Source organism: Ursus arctos, unplaced genomic scaffold, assembly GCF_023065955.2.
Source record: "Ursus arctos isolate Adak ecotype North America unplaced genomic scaffold, UrsArc2.0 scaffold_2, whole genome shotgun sequence".
NCBI classification, from domain to species: domain Eukaryota; kingdom Metazoa; phylum Chordata; class Mammalia; order Carnivora; family Ursidae; genus Ursus; species Ursus arctos.
In genome coordinates this window covers 94758966-94774595 of record NW_026622874.1, presented here as the reverse complement: position 1 = coordinate 94774595, position 15630 = coordinate 94758966, and the positions used below count along the sequence as shown (strand labels likewise).

The 15630-nt window shown below is 53.7% G+C and overlaps 2 protein-coding genes across 2 annotated transcripts; one reads left to right on the top strand and one right to left on the bottom strand.

The window, feature by feature from the left end:
• Positions 1–3188: 3188 nt before the first annotated feature.
• ABHD11 (abhydrolase domain containing 11) lies at positions 3189–8514 on the bottom strand. The gene is made up of 6 exons (XM_026515995.4): positions 8314–8514; positions 8012–8147; positions 7159–7332; positions 6836–7006; positions 6537–6718; positions 3189–6312 (listed from the first exon to the last, which is right to left on the bottom strand). The coding sequence occupies exons 1-6, from the start codon at positions 8430–8432 to the stop codon at positions 6180–6182; spliced, it is 915 nt and encodes a 304-aa protein (XP_026371780.1). The 5' UTR covers positions 8433–8514; the 3' UTR covers positions 3189–6179.
• LOC113267788 (BICD family-like cargo adapter 2) lies at positions 4894–6002 on the top strand. The gene is made up of 4 exons (XM_044390255.2): positions 4894–5007; positions 5344–5438; positions 5646–5766; positions 5856–6002. The coding sequence occupies exons 3-4, from the start codon at positions 5656–5658 to the stop codon at positions 6000–6002; spliced, it is 258 nt and encodes an 85-aa protein (XP_044246190.2). The 5' UTR covers positions 4894–5007; positions 5344–5438; positions 5646–5655.
• Positions 8515–15630: the final 7116 nt, after the last annotated feature.

Sequence of the window (15630 nt, the reverse complement as noted above, 5' to 3'; positions counted from 1 at the left end):
TCACCTCTTGAGGCCACCTCCCCTTGATGCAGCCGTGATGCCCGATGTGCACTCTGCACGCTCCTCTAGGACACTGCCTTTGCTTTATTTCCCCAGGCCTGGGATCTTCTCCTCCCTGTTTCCTTCCTCCTCCCCAGGCACCTGGCCCTTCACTTTCCCTCCTTCCCTAGTAGACATCACCTCGTCCAAGAATTCATCCCTGACTGTCCAGCAACGAGGGCCGGGCTCCTGTCTGCTCCCACAAAGATCTGTATTTATCCCAGTTGTAACACTTATTGTCCTGTGTGGCTATGGTCTGTGTTAGGTGTCTGTCCCCGCATTAGATGGGGACATCTGAAGGGAAGGAACCAGGTCACGTTCTTGTGTATTTCCCAAGGCTGGCACAGAAAGTGGGTTTGTGGAATGAGTGGTAAATCTTTGCACATTTGCATAAGCAGTGTTCCTATAAAGGAGCACTGAGGGAAAAGCTGGGTGTTTGGGAGCTCCCAAAGCCCCTGGGGAGAGTTTGGGGTTTTCCATCCCACCCGCTGGGAGGGTGGGGTGTGGGCCCTTTGCCCACAGGATCCTTGAGGTTGGGAACTGCTGCCACCTGCTGGACATGGCCGGTGCTTCTTCGCTGGCACCGTGGCCGCTGAGCACCTGCATGCCCAGGTTGGAACGATGACGGTCACCACCTGTCCTCCAGAAGCCCTCAGGCTGGTGGGAGAGACACCTTGAAGTGACAAGACAATGATGGGAAAGTGGAGGGGCCATAGGGGTCTGGAGGAGGAGGATGAGGCAGCTCGTGCAGAATTTAGGAACAGAAGTGCCCCTGGGGCAGTGTGCGTGGGGGGTGCAGAGTAGAAAGGGGCAGCTGACATAAAGGGAGTGTGTGTTTGTGTTGTCGTTGTTGTTGACCTTCTCCCATTTTTCTTTTCTGTTGCTTTGTGGCAGGCTTTCTCTCCTTTCCTGGGATGTCTGGCCCAGTCCATTACTATGCAAAGCACTGGTCATTGCATGAGGTACCTTACTTAACCCTTCCTGTGACCCTACTGGGGAGGTTCCCCATTAGTTCCATTTCACAGATGAGGACGATAAGGCTCAGGGAGGTAAGCACAAACAAGGTCACATAGTTTGTAAGCCCCCAGCCCTGCAAATCCCAGCTGTTTTGACCACAAAACCCACCCCCTGCCCGGCCGGCAGCTCTCCTTCCCACTTCCAGGCTCCACCACCCCAGTGCACCACCAACGTTGTCCATCTTCCAGCTCAGCCCTGAGGCCTGAGCTCAGCCATCCTAGGGCAGCAGGGGAGGAGGTAGACTGGACGGTGGGCAGCTGGGGCGTGAGCCTCACCGCTCAGTGTGTGGCGCTGGAGGTAGGGCTTTGCAATGGTATTGGCTGTAGGGAAAAGCACTGAGGATATGAATATAAGGTTATTCCCTCCTTTTCCCAATGAGAAAATTTAAAAGAAATTTGGCCCAATATTCCAGTTTAAACATTTAGGGATGCAGGTGAAATGAGTGACTTCCTGGTTATACTTAGTTAAAAATATCTAAGTTACATTATCTTAAATCACATGTTTTTAAGAATAAGCTTATTTCAAAACAATTATTTGCTACTCACGGGGCTTGTGAACATTCATTCAACCCCTCACTTGCATCTCTGACTTTCTTCGTCGGGTGTCACCCTGAGCGTCTCCCTTTGAGTTCCCTAACAGGGTTTTCTCGAACACATCATCTCCACTGTGCTGGGAATTACAGAACTTGCTGTCACTGAAAACATCATTCCAAGTCATGAGAGAGGGGTTGTGTTTCATCTACGTGGTAGGTTAACATTTGTGATCTCTGTAAGGTAGCACAGAATAATATCAAATAGCAATCTCCCGGTCCTCCTCCTTGTCTTTTCCGGCTTTCTTTTTCTCTCCAGCATTTCTTACCGCGTGGTATACTCATTCCTTTGTTTATGGTCTATCTGCCTTCATTAGAATGTCAGGGAATTGTGTCTTCCTGTTTTATGTCCACCATCTGGAAACATGCCTAGAACATAGTAGGTGCTCAGTAAACAGTTGTGGAATGAACGAATCGCTTAATGACTGCAAAGTTCTTAGACATTTGACACCCAGTGGCAGCCGGGGCCACGCACGAGGACGGCATTGGAGTTGAGGGTGGGGGAAGGCAGTCCCCGCAGGAGCCAAGCCCCCATAGAAAGGGATCCGTGTCAGGGGGAGCCCCGTTGTTTCAGGGTGTTCGCTGCACCCAGGCAGACTGAACTAATTATGAAATGCACTGAAGGTAGTTGGAGAAAGGAGGTAAAACACGGAACAGGGAAGAGCTGGGATGAGCCTGTGATGGTGGACTGGAATTTAGGTCTAATGGTGAACTTTTTCTTAATATGTGTAAATTTTATTAGTTAGGGTTCTCCAGAAAACCAGAACCACTAGGATGAACACCGGGAAAGAGGTTTTTTTATTTTTAATTATTTTAATTTTTAGAGAGAGCATGATGGGGGGAGGGAAGGGAGGAAGGGTAGAGGGAGAGTCTTTCAAGCAGATTCCCCACTGAGCACAGAGCCTGACAACTTCAGGCCTCAATCCCACAACTCATGAGATCAGGACCTGAGCGGAAAGCAAGAGAGGGTGGCTTAACCGACCAAGCCACCCAGGCGCCCCCTGGGAAAGAGGTTGATTACCAAGAATTGACTCGGGTGATTATGGAGGCCGAGCAGCCCCACAATATCCTGTCTGCAAGCTGGAGGGTCAGAAAGCTGATAGTGTGGTCCCAGTCCCAGTCTGAAGGCCTGAGACCCAGGAGCACCGATGGTGTCAGCACCAGTTCGAGGGCAGGAGAAGACCCATATCCCAGCTTGAGCAGTCAGGAAGAGAGACAGAATTCAACCTTTCTTCTGCCTTTCGTTTTATTCAAGCCCTCCATGAATCAGACGATGCCCACCCACATCAGGGAGTGCTATCTGCTTTACTCTGTCCGCGGAGTCAAATGCTAACCTCTCCAGAAACACCCGCACAGACACACTGAGAAATGTTAAACCAGATAGCTTAGCATCCCATGGCCCAGTTGTCACAAATTTAACCATCACACAGTTAGAGAAATAAACATAATATAAATGTGTATGTTTGTGTGTGTGTGTAGACCTGTGTCTACAAAGTGGGCCTAGTAGAGATTAATTGCAATGTACATGCCTAACACACAGGTCTTTTTTATTTTACAGGATTTATATTTTATTTAGTTTTTTGAGAGCGAGTGAGAATGGGGTGGGGGAGGAGGGGGAGAGGGAGAGGGAGAGAGAGAATCTTAAGCAGGCTCCATACTCAGCCCAAGCCCAACATGGGGCTCAATGCCGGCACCCTGAGATCATGACCTGAACTGAAATCAAGAGTCAGACGCTTAACCAACTGCGCCACCCAGGTGCCCCCATTTGCGAATCACTGTAGTAATAATTAATCTGGGCAAGACATATCAGTGGATGCTGAATCCTATGGGTGAAAGTGGGGTAAAGGAAAGGATGTGTCATAGTCTCAAAATACCTCCCTTCCCCAGTGCTTATTAATCATGGTCAAGTGATCAGCATTGATCCCACCTGTGATGGTTCCAAATGATATTGGCTAGGAGAACACAGCATCCTTTCTGTGATGTCTCTGCACAAAATGGGTAACAGTGGTCTAATCCTAAGGCAGGCATGGACAAGCCCAAATTGGAGGATGGTCTACAAAATAACTTCCCTGTAATCTTCAAAATGTCAAGGCCATGGAATTCAAAGAAAGGCTGCAAATTGTTCTAGACCAAGGGGGACCAGAGAGATGTGACGACTGGGTACAATCTTTGATACCATATTAGATTTTTTTTTTTTTTTTACCCTAAAAGGATATTTTTTTGGACACCGAAGAGCAGTTTTGAAATTGTTTCGAAATAAAAAGTTAAAAGAAATGCCTTTCTCCTGACTGACTCCCGCTGGCCTACAGGGTTCATTTTGGACAAGCTCTGAGGAAACTTCCTGGGCCGGTCACTGGGTGTGACCTCCTGTGACCTCCTTTGTGCTCCCACTGTTCCTGGACCCCCAGACACTTTTTTTCTGCTTATATCTATGCTTCATTCCTGCTGGCCTCAGAGGTCCCTGAGACCAGGTCCCTGGGCCCTGTCTTGATCATGGCACAGATCAGCCTCTCAAAACACACTGACTCAATCTCTTCAAAAAAAGGGTGCATTTCGGGGTACAGTTCAACCCCACCTCTTCACCTGGGGCTCCACCAAAGACATCATTAGTCTGGCTGTTGGAGGTACGTGTCTCAGTGGCACCTACAGGCAACCAGGAGTCATGTCTGCCAGTTTTCTGGGAGTAATATTTATGATTTAGGGTTGAGGATCTAATCCCCTAGACATGACCTTGCTGAAGAGGCTTCTCAATGGGGAAGATTCAATGAGCACGTGGGGGGGGGGGCATGGGCTACCTAGACGACCCCTCCCCCACCCCCAGCACAGTGGACCCCGCCAGGCTCAAGGATCAGAACACTGGGGATATTGGAGGAATAATGAGCAATATGGCTAGGAAGAATGGACACCCAAAATGTTAAGAGTCTGTCAGGAAGGGTTGAACTTTTTTCCTTCTGTTTTCTGCTGAGCTAAGATTGGTCATATGCGTGGATGATGCCACTCAAGCTACCAAGTTGCCAACTTTTCAGGATGGGGGGCTGGGGTACCTATGCCTGTCAGCACTCAAGCGCTCCCAGCTCTGTGCCTCCCTTCTCATCTACTGATGTGGGTAGAGCGCCCCCTCGGGGTGAAGGACATGTGTGATGGTGCAGGAAAGGGCTGGGGAAGCTCTGGGCCCGGGTAGGAGGGTTCCAGGATCCAGGAGGGGAGGCAGGGGCCTGGCCAGCCAGTGGGGGGCGGAGCCTGACAGGGAGTGCCTAGGCCGGAAGGGAGGGCAAAGGGCTCTGTCTGTTGTCCGCCTGCCCCACCCCACTGACAAGAGTCCCAGTCACCAGGCCACCCTCTCTGTCCGGGGCCCTAGAGGGGTAAGTGTCCTTCTGAAACCCACCTTGTCTCTTTCCTGCGGCTTAGGTGAGAACTTCTTTTCTCCTTGAGGGTCCAAACGCCTTGTCCCCTCTGTTTACCTTTGTGCCACGCAGAGGCCACACTTGCCACCCCTCAGCATGGCACAGTCCCCCTGGTTTACTCTCAGAGGTCCAGGAAATGGGTACGGGTGGAGGGGGCAGGAAAAGAACTTTCCAGACCCCTCCCCTGCTGACATTAGCATCAGAGCCAAGGGAAGAGCAGAAGGGCCCAGATGTGGGACACCTCATCTAGACCAGCTCTAGATCCCTCCTCCCTTCTCTGTCACCCTACAACAGAGCCCAGAATCCCAAGTGGCTGGAGCACTGGGGGACGCCCAGAGAGAGCCCTCGCTGGACCAAGTCCTCCAGGAGCGGGATGAAGCCATTGCCAAGTGAGAGGCAGATGCTTGCGGGGGTTGGGAGGGCTGTGGGTGGCTGACCCTCAGGGCTCTGTCCTGCTAGAGGAGAGGAGGTGAGAAGTCAGGTATTCCTGCAAGGAAAGCCACATAAGCACTCACCCTGTCACAAGGTGGGGGGCTGTGGCCACACGGCAGAGGTGCGGGGTCCAAGCCTCGCGCTACTCTCCCCGCCACCTGCAGGAAGCAGGCAATGGAGGCCGAGCTGGACACATGCAAAGCCAAGTTGCGTGCTGTGGAGGCCCAGCTGCTGGAGGTCCTGGAGGAGAAACTGAGGCTGAGGCAGGAGGTGGAGGCCTGGGAGGTAGCGTGGGAATGCCAGTTGGGCCGGGGAGGCATGGGGAGAAGGAGAAGGGCACAGGGTTGGTCCTGACCCTGCTCTCCTGCCCCCAGGAGGATATGCAGGAGCTGGTGAGGCAGCGGGTCGAGAGTCAGCGGCAGAGAGAGTCCAGGGGCCCTCTGGGTGCCCCCATGGACCCCGGAAGTGCCAGGGCCCCCTGGGTCCGATTCCCCCTGGGTCGGTGGGGACGCTGGTGGTGACAAGCGCTCAGCCCAGGACCTTGGGAGCAGTGTCTTTATTCATTAAAGCTTGAGGTCTGACCACCTCCGCACCCTCATGCTCTCTCAGTGCCCGCCTGAGTCCTTTCGTGCAGAAACATGGAGCGGGCCCCAGGGCCTGGAAGCCTGGGGTTTCCTGCCCCCTGATGCCAGTAACTCTTAGGCCAGAAAGCCTCGGATGGCAGCCACAAAGTCCTGGGGGCAGTCAGCATGAATCCAGTGGCCAGCATTGGGCACAGTCTGCATCTGGGCTCGAGGGAAGAGCCGCCTGATCTCCACGTGGTGGCTGGGGCTGTCCGTCGAGGAGAAGGCCACGCAGAAGGGGTCAAAGTGGGAGGATGTGGAGAGAGAGAAGTGGAAGCAGAGCAGGGAGAAGAGAGCTACATAAGCCCACATGCCCAGTGGTGTTTCTGAATTCTCAGGCACCCCCCCCACCCTCGCCCACACCCAAGCCCTCCCCAAGGCAGGATCCCCAGGCTGGGGCCCCTCCCACCACCACCAGTAAAACTGGCTTACCGCACGTATTGAGAATTTCCGCCCAGGAGGAAGAGTGTTGGCCCAGGGTAAGATTCTTGTCGTGGTGGGAAAGCCAAGATCTTGTCCACATGCTGGGCCAATGCTTCCAAGTTCACCCTCCACACGAGGCGCCCATCCACCTCCACCAGGTTGGTGAGCAGGAACTGACGCTCGGCCATGTCCTGTGGGGAGGGGGAGGTCCAGTCGTTGGGGGAGGGGAGCCTCCATGTGAGGTCTGGGGTTGCCTCTTCCCTTCACAGGTCCCAGCCCATAACACCATCCGAGCACGGGTGTGTTACTTGGATAACAGTGCTGAGCTGCTCATCGGCCAGTTTTCGGGCAGAGGAGCGGGGCATCTCATCTGGGATGTCTACAGCCCTCATGGCTGCCATGTAGGACGCGAAGTTCGAGCTGGATGTGGTCTCCACTGGGCTGATGTCCACAGCAATCAGGCGTTCCACCAGCTCTGGCTGTGTGAGAGAACCAGGCTTGGGACCGACCTTTTGGCAGGCATACTGGGTCTCAGGCAGAGTTCCCAGATCCTGAATTTGGCCATCCAAGGCTTGAATGAGTCCCAGGGTCCACAATGGATGGGAGGAAGCCCCATATAAGGACGGCTCACCCTCTGGAGTGCCAGCAGCATGGCTGTCTTGCCTCCCATGCTGTGGCCAATGAGGACACAGGGCACGAGGCCCAGCTGGGGCAGGAGGTCCTGCAGGTCCTGGCTCATGGCCTCATAGCTCATGTCTGGGTTGTGGGGGCTGTCACCATGATTCCGAGCATCCACAGTAAGCACCTGCAGAGTGGAGAGAGGGCGGGCAGAGCTGGCATCCACATTCAGGGCATAGACAGCCTAAGGCATGGCATTCCTGCAGGCTGACGGGGGTAGAGAGCCTAGAGAAAGATCCTGAAGTGGAAAAAGGGCCTCGATGGTGACAGGGCCCAGTTCTCAGACCTAGGAGGCCAGAAGAAGAACCTAGGGCCGCTTACCAGAGAAGAGAAGGCCCAAGGAGAGTGACCCTGTCTCTAAAGGTTTGGCCTGGCTGGGTGACCAGCCAGAGAAAGCAGGTGCCAAGAATTTCCAACAGCTGGAGGACAGAAGGATGGGCTACTATAAATGGTGGTCATCCCTAGTGAACGAACAGGGGCTGGCCCCCTTAACGGGGAGGGTGTTGGCGCTTAGGCATTGGACAGCCAGTGTGGAGTACACACATGGGCATCTATAACAAGAATGAAGGACTGGACGGATGCAAGCACGAGAGAATGAACGGGGTCCACTTAGCGCCACGGTGTGCCATGTGGCCTCCATCCTTAGAGGCTCAATCTCTTCCTCATTTCTGCTTAGAGAGACCGGCCATTCCCCGGCAGGTGTCCCGTACTGAGGGCGGAGAAAGCGGGCCCCGCCTCGGCCTCCTCCTATCCCCGCCCAGCCAGGCCCCGCCTCCCGCGGGACCCCGCCTCTCCCGGAAGCTCACCCTTCGGCCAGTCTGCTGGGCCAGGGCCTTGGCGATGGAGTTGAAGTTGGTTTTGGAGCCGAAGAGCCCGTGCAGAAACACTAGGGCCGGACGGGTCGCCTCTCCGTCCAGAAGCTTATAGGAAAGTAGCACCGACCTGGAGGGAGGAGCAAGGATGGAGGAGGGGCCTAAGGTGGCTGGGGAAGGGGTTTAGGGGAGGGGCCTGGGCGGGGGTGGGCGCAAGCGGAGGAGGCGGGGCCGTCGCGGCCCGACTGAACGGGGAAGAGCGATGGACAGCTTCCCACATGGCGCCCTTGACTGACCTCGGCTCGGCACCGCTTCGGCCACTGCTGCTGGGTGCGACGGGCACCCTCGAGAAGCTGAGACTGTAGGGGCCGAGCCCCCTAAGGGGGAGCCTCCAGGCGCGGGTCCAGCGAAGCATGCCCTGTAGCAGCTACCTGGCGTTCACCTCGTCCTGTCCCCTCGCTCCGCCTCCCGCCTTCGCTCAGGACTCCGCCCAGTTCCGATTGCAGCTCCGCCCTCTGCACTGCCCACTAGTGCGGAATTCCCCGCCCTCTCCATCGTTTCCTTACGTAATCCCAGAGTACAGTCTGTTCTCCCCAGCTCCGCCCCTTGCGTTATTACGAAATCCCCTCAGCCTCCGCACCGGCAGGATGTAGTACCGCCCCTGGCCACGCCCTGGGCGGAGCCACCGACTGTCCCTGGTTACGCCCCTCGCTAAGCTCTGCCCAGCCTCTTCCGGCGTCGAATCCTCTTGGGTAGTTAGGGTGCTGTGGTGTGGGAGCCCTAGCCCCGCCGTTCGGAACGTCCTGGATTTGGGGCGCGAGCTTTGGGCGGCCGCGGGGCAGGTCCTTGGCAAGGTCCCCGCACCTGGCCTGCTCCACTCTGCCCTCACGTACCGCCTTGGGTGCGTGTCATACTTTCAGTGCCGCAGGCGGGCGCCGAGAGGCGCCAGGAGTGGCTCCCGTCGTCAGGGCGCCAGCTTGGAGGCGCCGTGCTCCACAGCCGGGGGCCCAGGCAGGCCGGGTGGTGCCCCTCTTACCCATCCCGAAGTCCTCGACTCTAGAGAGCTCATCTCCAACCACCCTCCACGCCCGCCATTTACAGGTGGGGAAACTGAGGTACATGACTTGTACAAGAGGTAAAACCAGAATCGCTGTCTGATCTGCCTTTTTTTTTTTTTTAATCTGCCATTCTTGATTCGAGTCAAGATGGGAGACCAGATGTTTGTACTAGAAGCTTTTTGCCGCTTTGAGCTAAAATGAATCAGATGTGCTCACTCCTCTTTACGAGCAGAGAAATAAAGGATCCTCCCACCCTCAGAACTCAGCACATCCTGCCGAGAATTAGCCGCCGTTTGGAAGTCTGACCGGCTGCCAATTTCTGTCCCCAGTCTGGGTTAGTGGTGGCATTGTCTCAGGTCTCCACCCGCTTCCACCACAGTCCATCCTTTAGCGGTTACAGGAGTAGCTGGTCCTTTTACAGCATTCTGCTCAGAGACCTTAAGGGATTCCCCATCTCTAAAGTTGGGAGTTGCCTCCGTGGTCCGTGTTTCCCCCTCCCCTGGCCATCCTACCTGCTTTTCCACCCATGCTTCCTATACTCTTACTCCCCAACCGGAGAACTACTTTGCACAGCTCCTTTTTGGTTTTTTATTTTTTTTTTTATAATTTTTTTTTTAAGATTTTATTTATTTATTTGACAGAGATAGAGACAGCCAGCGAGAGAGGGAACACAAGCAGGGGGAGTGGGAGAGGAAGAAGCAGGCTCCTAGCGGAGGAGCCTGATGTGGGGCTCGATCCCATAACGCCGGGATCACGCCCTGAGCCGAAGGCAGACGCTTAACCGCTGTGCCACCCAGGCGCCCCCCTTTTTGGTTTTTTTACCCCCAGGACTCCCTCTGCTGGCTGCTGTGGCTGCCTTCCAGATAGCCAGTGGCCCAACTCCTGTACAACTTCAAAGGTCCAGGGTAACTGCCACCCCCTCAAAAGACTTCCCAGATTTCCCCAGTTGAAACTGATCTACCCCATGTTCTCAAAGCATTTGTTAGGAGTCTACTGTATAGTATTATACAGCTGGCTGTCTCTGTGTCCACCATAGTCTGGGAGCTCCTGGCGGACTGGAGACATGTTTTGTTCATCTGGTGCAAAGTGCAATAGTAATCATTTTACTGAATGATCATGAAGAGATTCAAGGCACTAGCTGAGGCTTAGGTGAAGGGTCACCCTTCTGGGAGATGACATCTGGACCAGCCAGGCCTCTCCCTCTTCAGGGCAGGCCTGATGGAGTCAAGACCGGTAGGGTGCATCTGAACTCCAAGGTATAATAAATACCTTGCCCAATGAAATGGCTCCCACCTTGAGTCAGCCTGGGGACTGACAGTTGTTTTGTTCTAATGCGAGGAGGGCTTTGAGGTCACTGGGGACGCTAAGCACACCAGGTGGTGTGATGATTTGCTGCCAGCACAGTCATTAGGGGAGTGATGAGGATATTTGAGCCCTGGATGGGGGCTGGTCCAAGGCATGGGAGGGGTCCTTGAAGAAGACATCAAGCAGGGTGTTTTTCTAGAATTGGCCAATGAAGGGGTAGGGGGTGGACATAATGTTGGTGATTTGGAAGGGTAATATTTCAAACGTGTTTTCAAACCACCCCCTACCTCCATCCCAGCCTACGGTCTAGCCAGGGAACCTGAGCCTGGCCCACGACCCTGGACCATCTGCTCAGAGCTCTGGGTCTGTGGCAGAAGCAGTCTGGAGACATTCCTGAGACCTGGGCCAAAGCCCCATCACGTGGCTGGTTAGGGCCTGGGAGCAAGCGGAAAAACCAGTTGGCTTGAGGTTTCCACTTGAGCACTCCAGAGCAAGCGGTGGGGCCTCGAGAGGAATTTTTGCCACCTGGGAAGGACTCTGGTGCTGGTGTGTTGGGGAGGAGTCAACCTGGGGGCTGCCCACCCTTCCCCAGCTTGTTAGGAACTGGCCAACTCCTATCTGGTTGGTTGGTGAGGGTCTCCCTCTTGGGAGGGTGTCCAGCCATTGGGAGGGGAGGCCTTCTGGAGCCCTTGATATACTGAGGTCATGTTGGAGGGGGGAGCAAAGGGGTGCAGAATGAGACCGCACTGGGAGTCTTGGTTCCCAGCATCCCTGTTCCCAGCAGTCCCCAAGTCCCTGTGAAGTGGGAGGCTGTTGTCATCCTCATTTTACTGCTGGGAAAAGGGAGACGCAGGACCCGAATAACCCAGCTTCAGTCACTCAGCACATGCGTGGCCCAACCCGAATTCCTTCCTGGGAATGTGACTCCTAGTGCAGTGCTCCCTGTAGTCACCGCCCTTCTGCTGGGAACCTGGGGCCCCGCAGGGGTGCGGCCCGCGGCGGCAGGGACACTGCGCCCTGAGGGCGGCGGCGCGGAGGGGGTTAAGGTGGGGAGGCGGCGGGTGTCCCGTCACCGCACCTGGCTCAGTATCGGTCACGTGGCCAGGGTTTCACCTGCCCCGCTGAGCAGGGACAATTGGGCCGCTTGTTTCCAGGTTGGTCGCCATAGTGACAGGAGTGTGCCAGGGGAGGTCAGCAGGGCAAATTCCTGCCTGCTGGCCGGGTGGGGCCGGGGTGTCAGTCGTGCCTGGGCGGGGCTCCCAGGAGACCCCTGGAGGTTTCCCGAGGGGGGCCACTAGGTGATTCCCTGCCTGTCCTCCCCCTGTCCTGGCCACTCAGTCTTCTCAGATTTGGATCCAGTGTTTTTTAAGCTGCCAGGACTTTTATATGAATTATCTTGTTTAATCCCCACTGCAGCCTTTCCCACAGGGGCATGGTAATCCCCGTGCCTCCCCCAGACTCACCAAGCACTTCCAGAACATTCATTCCGTCCTTCATTCCTTCAAAAATAACAGATACTTCGGAGCCTCTCCTGTGGACCTTTCTAGACACAGACACCTTTCTAGACACAGCCATGAACAGAACGAGAAACTCAGGAACCACGCAACAGTGTATTGTGTGGAATATTTATTTTCTTCTGAGCAGGTCAGGGAGGCCCCTGGGGCTCAATAGAAGGCGGGGAGTGCACAGGATCATCTTGTAGCTCTGGTGTCCAGAACACCCCTGGGGCCCCTCTCTGCCACCTCCAGGCCCCCTCCCCACATTCCCTCCCCTCTGAGCTTCCCACCAGACCACACACCTTCATGTCCTGCTTTGCTGCACTCACTCCTCGGCTCCAGAAACGCCCACAAGTCCTGCTGGCTGCAACCTTGTCGACATTTTTCCTACCCCCCAGACCCATGAGCACACTGTACCCCCTGTCACAGTCTCCTCACAAGCACAGATCTTAAAGTAGGGGGGAGGAGTCGAGATGGCGGAGGGGGTCTATGTATTCTGAAACCCAGCCAGCTCCATTCCCCTGGAAAAAACACCAGCCTGCAGGATACACTCCAGCCTCCCCTGCCTGCATTTTATTTTTATTTTTTTATTTTTATTTATTTATTTTTTTTAATGATTTTTTATTATATTATGTTAGTTACCATACAGTACATCCCCGGTTTCCGATGTAAGGCTCGATGATTCATTAGTTGTGTATAATCCTGCCTGCATTTTAGAGCCTTTATTTATCGAGAACCTACTATGTGCGAGGCACTAGGGATCCAAGGATGAGCCTAGACCCACTCACAGACCTGACAGTCTGGTGGGGAGGACACCCAGTAAATCGCAGGCCCAGTAAATATGCAAAGGAAGGTGGACATGGAAAGGGGGCATCCAGCTGGGCCTGGGGTCCGGTAGGGGCCGCTGCGCAGGAGTGATGCTTGAATGGAGGTTGGAAAGAGTAGGAGTGGGGGCAGGTGAAGGGCTTACAGTGGAGAAAGGTGTTCCAGAAGTGGGAACACCGTGTGCAATGGCAGAATGGCAGAGCCATCCCCTCTCCCGAGGCAGAATCTTAGGAGTCGTTCTAGATGCTTCTTCCTTACCTTCCCCACCCCCACCCAATCCCTCACCCAGTTCCTATTGATTTTTAGCTTCCAAATAACTCTGATATCCATTCTCTCCTGTCCAAATCCATGATCCTATCCCTCCCCAGGGTGGCCAACTCCTCAGTGGACTTGTCTACTTTGGCCCTTCTAGTCACTTCCCCACATGGTGGTCACCATGATCTTTTCCAAGCATATAAAGTATTTCTAGGTGAATCTACTTGGTTCCTTCCTACGTTTTCCTACTTTTCTGTGCTCATTGCCCCTGGGGATGCATATGGCTGACCCAAGAGTAGAAAAGCTGGTTTGTGTGTTTCAAGAGCTGAAGCCCTTAGGGGAAGGGAATTCTTCCGCAGAGACGAGAGCTTGGCCCAGAACGGGAGGGGAATCTACCACCAGCTTCTCGGCAGGCTCCCCAAAGAGGAAACAGCTCAGGGTTTACTAGGCAGGCAGGACCACAGGCAGCTTGGAATATTTTCCCTGATCCCAAGCCCAAAACAGACACAATACCAGGATCAAAGGGGCCATTGAATCAAGATGACAACGTCTCAGCAGTGACCATGGTTGCCTGAGGGCTGGATATGATCCAACCTGTCCCTCTCTCAGCCACCACCCCCACCACCCCCACCCCAAGCAAATTTGGCCCTGCTAATATCCCGGAATGGTGGCCCACACCCAGGGGGATTGAAATCCAACTCATCTCCCACTGCTGGGGCAGACCAGAACATCGCAGAAATCATGGCGTTGTGTGTCTAAGTTTAGAGACTGACTTTCATAACTGCCATAATGCCATGCACATCCGTCCACAACTGACTTTCTTTTTCAATCAATAATCCAATAATTCATTCAACAAATGTTTACTGAGCACGTGCTAATGCCAAGTATGAATCTTTTTTTAAAAAGATTTATTTATTTATTTATTTAGAGAGAGAATGCGAGCAGGGGGGAGGGCAGAGCCCAACTTGGGGCTCGACCCCACGCCCCCCAGATCACGACCTGATCAAGAATCAGACGCTTGGGGCGCCTGGGTGGCACAGCGGTTAAGCGTCTGCCTTGGGCTCAGGGCGTGATCCTGGCGTTATGGGATCGAGCCCCACATCAGGCTCCTCCGCTATGAGCCTGCTTCTTCCTCTCCCACTCCCCCTGCTTGTGTTCCCTCTCTTGCTGGCTGTCTCTATCCTGTCGAATAAATAAAATCTTTAAAAAAAAAAAAAAAAGAATCAGACGCTTAACCGACTGAGCCACCCAGGCACACTGAATTTTTTTTAATGCCAAATATGAATTTTATTTTATTTTTTATTTATTTATTATTTATTTATTTTTTTAAAAAAGATTTTATTTATTTATTTGACAGAGACAGAGACAGCCAGCGAGAGAGGGAACACAAGTAGGGGGAGTGAGAGAGGAAGAAGCAGGCTCATAGCAGAGGAGCCTGACGTGGGGCTCGATCCCACAACGCTGGGATCATGCCCTGAGCCGAAGGCAGACGCTTAACCGCTGTGCCACTCAGGCACCCCCAAATATGAATTTTAAAGCTAGGGATATGGCAATTACATGGCCCTGTTCCTCAAGCAACACAAAAAACCAGAACCCCAAATCCCCTGTTTTCTATTCTCCAGTGGGGGAGACAGGCTGCAAACAAATAAAGAAATAAATATGTAAGTATAAACTGTGATGAGTTTAGTGAGCAGGGTGTTGTGCTTGCTAGTAATTGGGGTGGGCAATATTAAGTAGGGTGGTAAGGAAAGACTTCAAGTAAGGTGACGTGTGAAGGATAAGAAGGAGGCAGTCATATGAACACCAGGGGAAAAGTGTCCCAGGCAGAGGTGATAGTGTATGCAAAGGCCCTGAGGTGCGCAGAGGAAGCAAGGGGAGAAAGGCATGAGGTAGGTAGGCTGGGGTTGGTCCAAGCAGGGCCTGGTAGGGGATTTGGTCTTTATTCTAAGAAAAATGAGAGCCAGTGAAGGGTTTAAGGAGGGATAGACATGCATTTTTTTTTAAAGATTTTATTTATTTATTTATTTGACAGAGAGAGAGACAGCCAGCGAGAGGGGAACACAAGCAAGGGTAGTGGGAGAGGAAGAAGCAGGCTCCCAGCGGAGCATGGGGCCCGATGCGGGGCTTGATCCCAGGACTCTGGGATCACGCCCTGGGCCGAAGGCAGATGCTTAACGACTGAGCCCCCCAGGCACCCCCTAGACATGCATTTTATAGGACTGTTTGGCTGCACAGGGGAAGATGGAGGGACAGACTGAGGGGCACATGGAGGAGAGGAAGGAAAATCGGCTTGGACACTACTGTGGTTGTGCAGGTAGGACATGATATCAGCTTCTGGCTGGGAGGTGGCCATGGCGGTAGAGAAAGGTAGATATCAGATAAGTTTTGGAATTAGAATCAGCAGGATTTGATGAAGAATTGGATGGGTAGAGAGGAAGATGGGGAGGGAAAGGAAGGAGTCAAGGGCAATTTCTAGGTTTCTGAACAGACCAGCTGGGCGGGTAGTTGTGCTGTTTACTGAGGCGGGCAAAGCTGGCGAGGAACTCCCCCCCCACAAGGTACTAGTAGGGAGGGACAATCTAGAGTTCTTTTTTTAAAATTTTTTTTAAGGTTTTATTTATTTATTTGTCAGAGAGAGAGAGCACGCAGGGGGAAAGGCAGCTGCAGGTAGGGG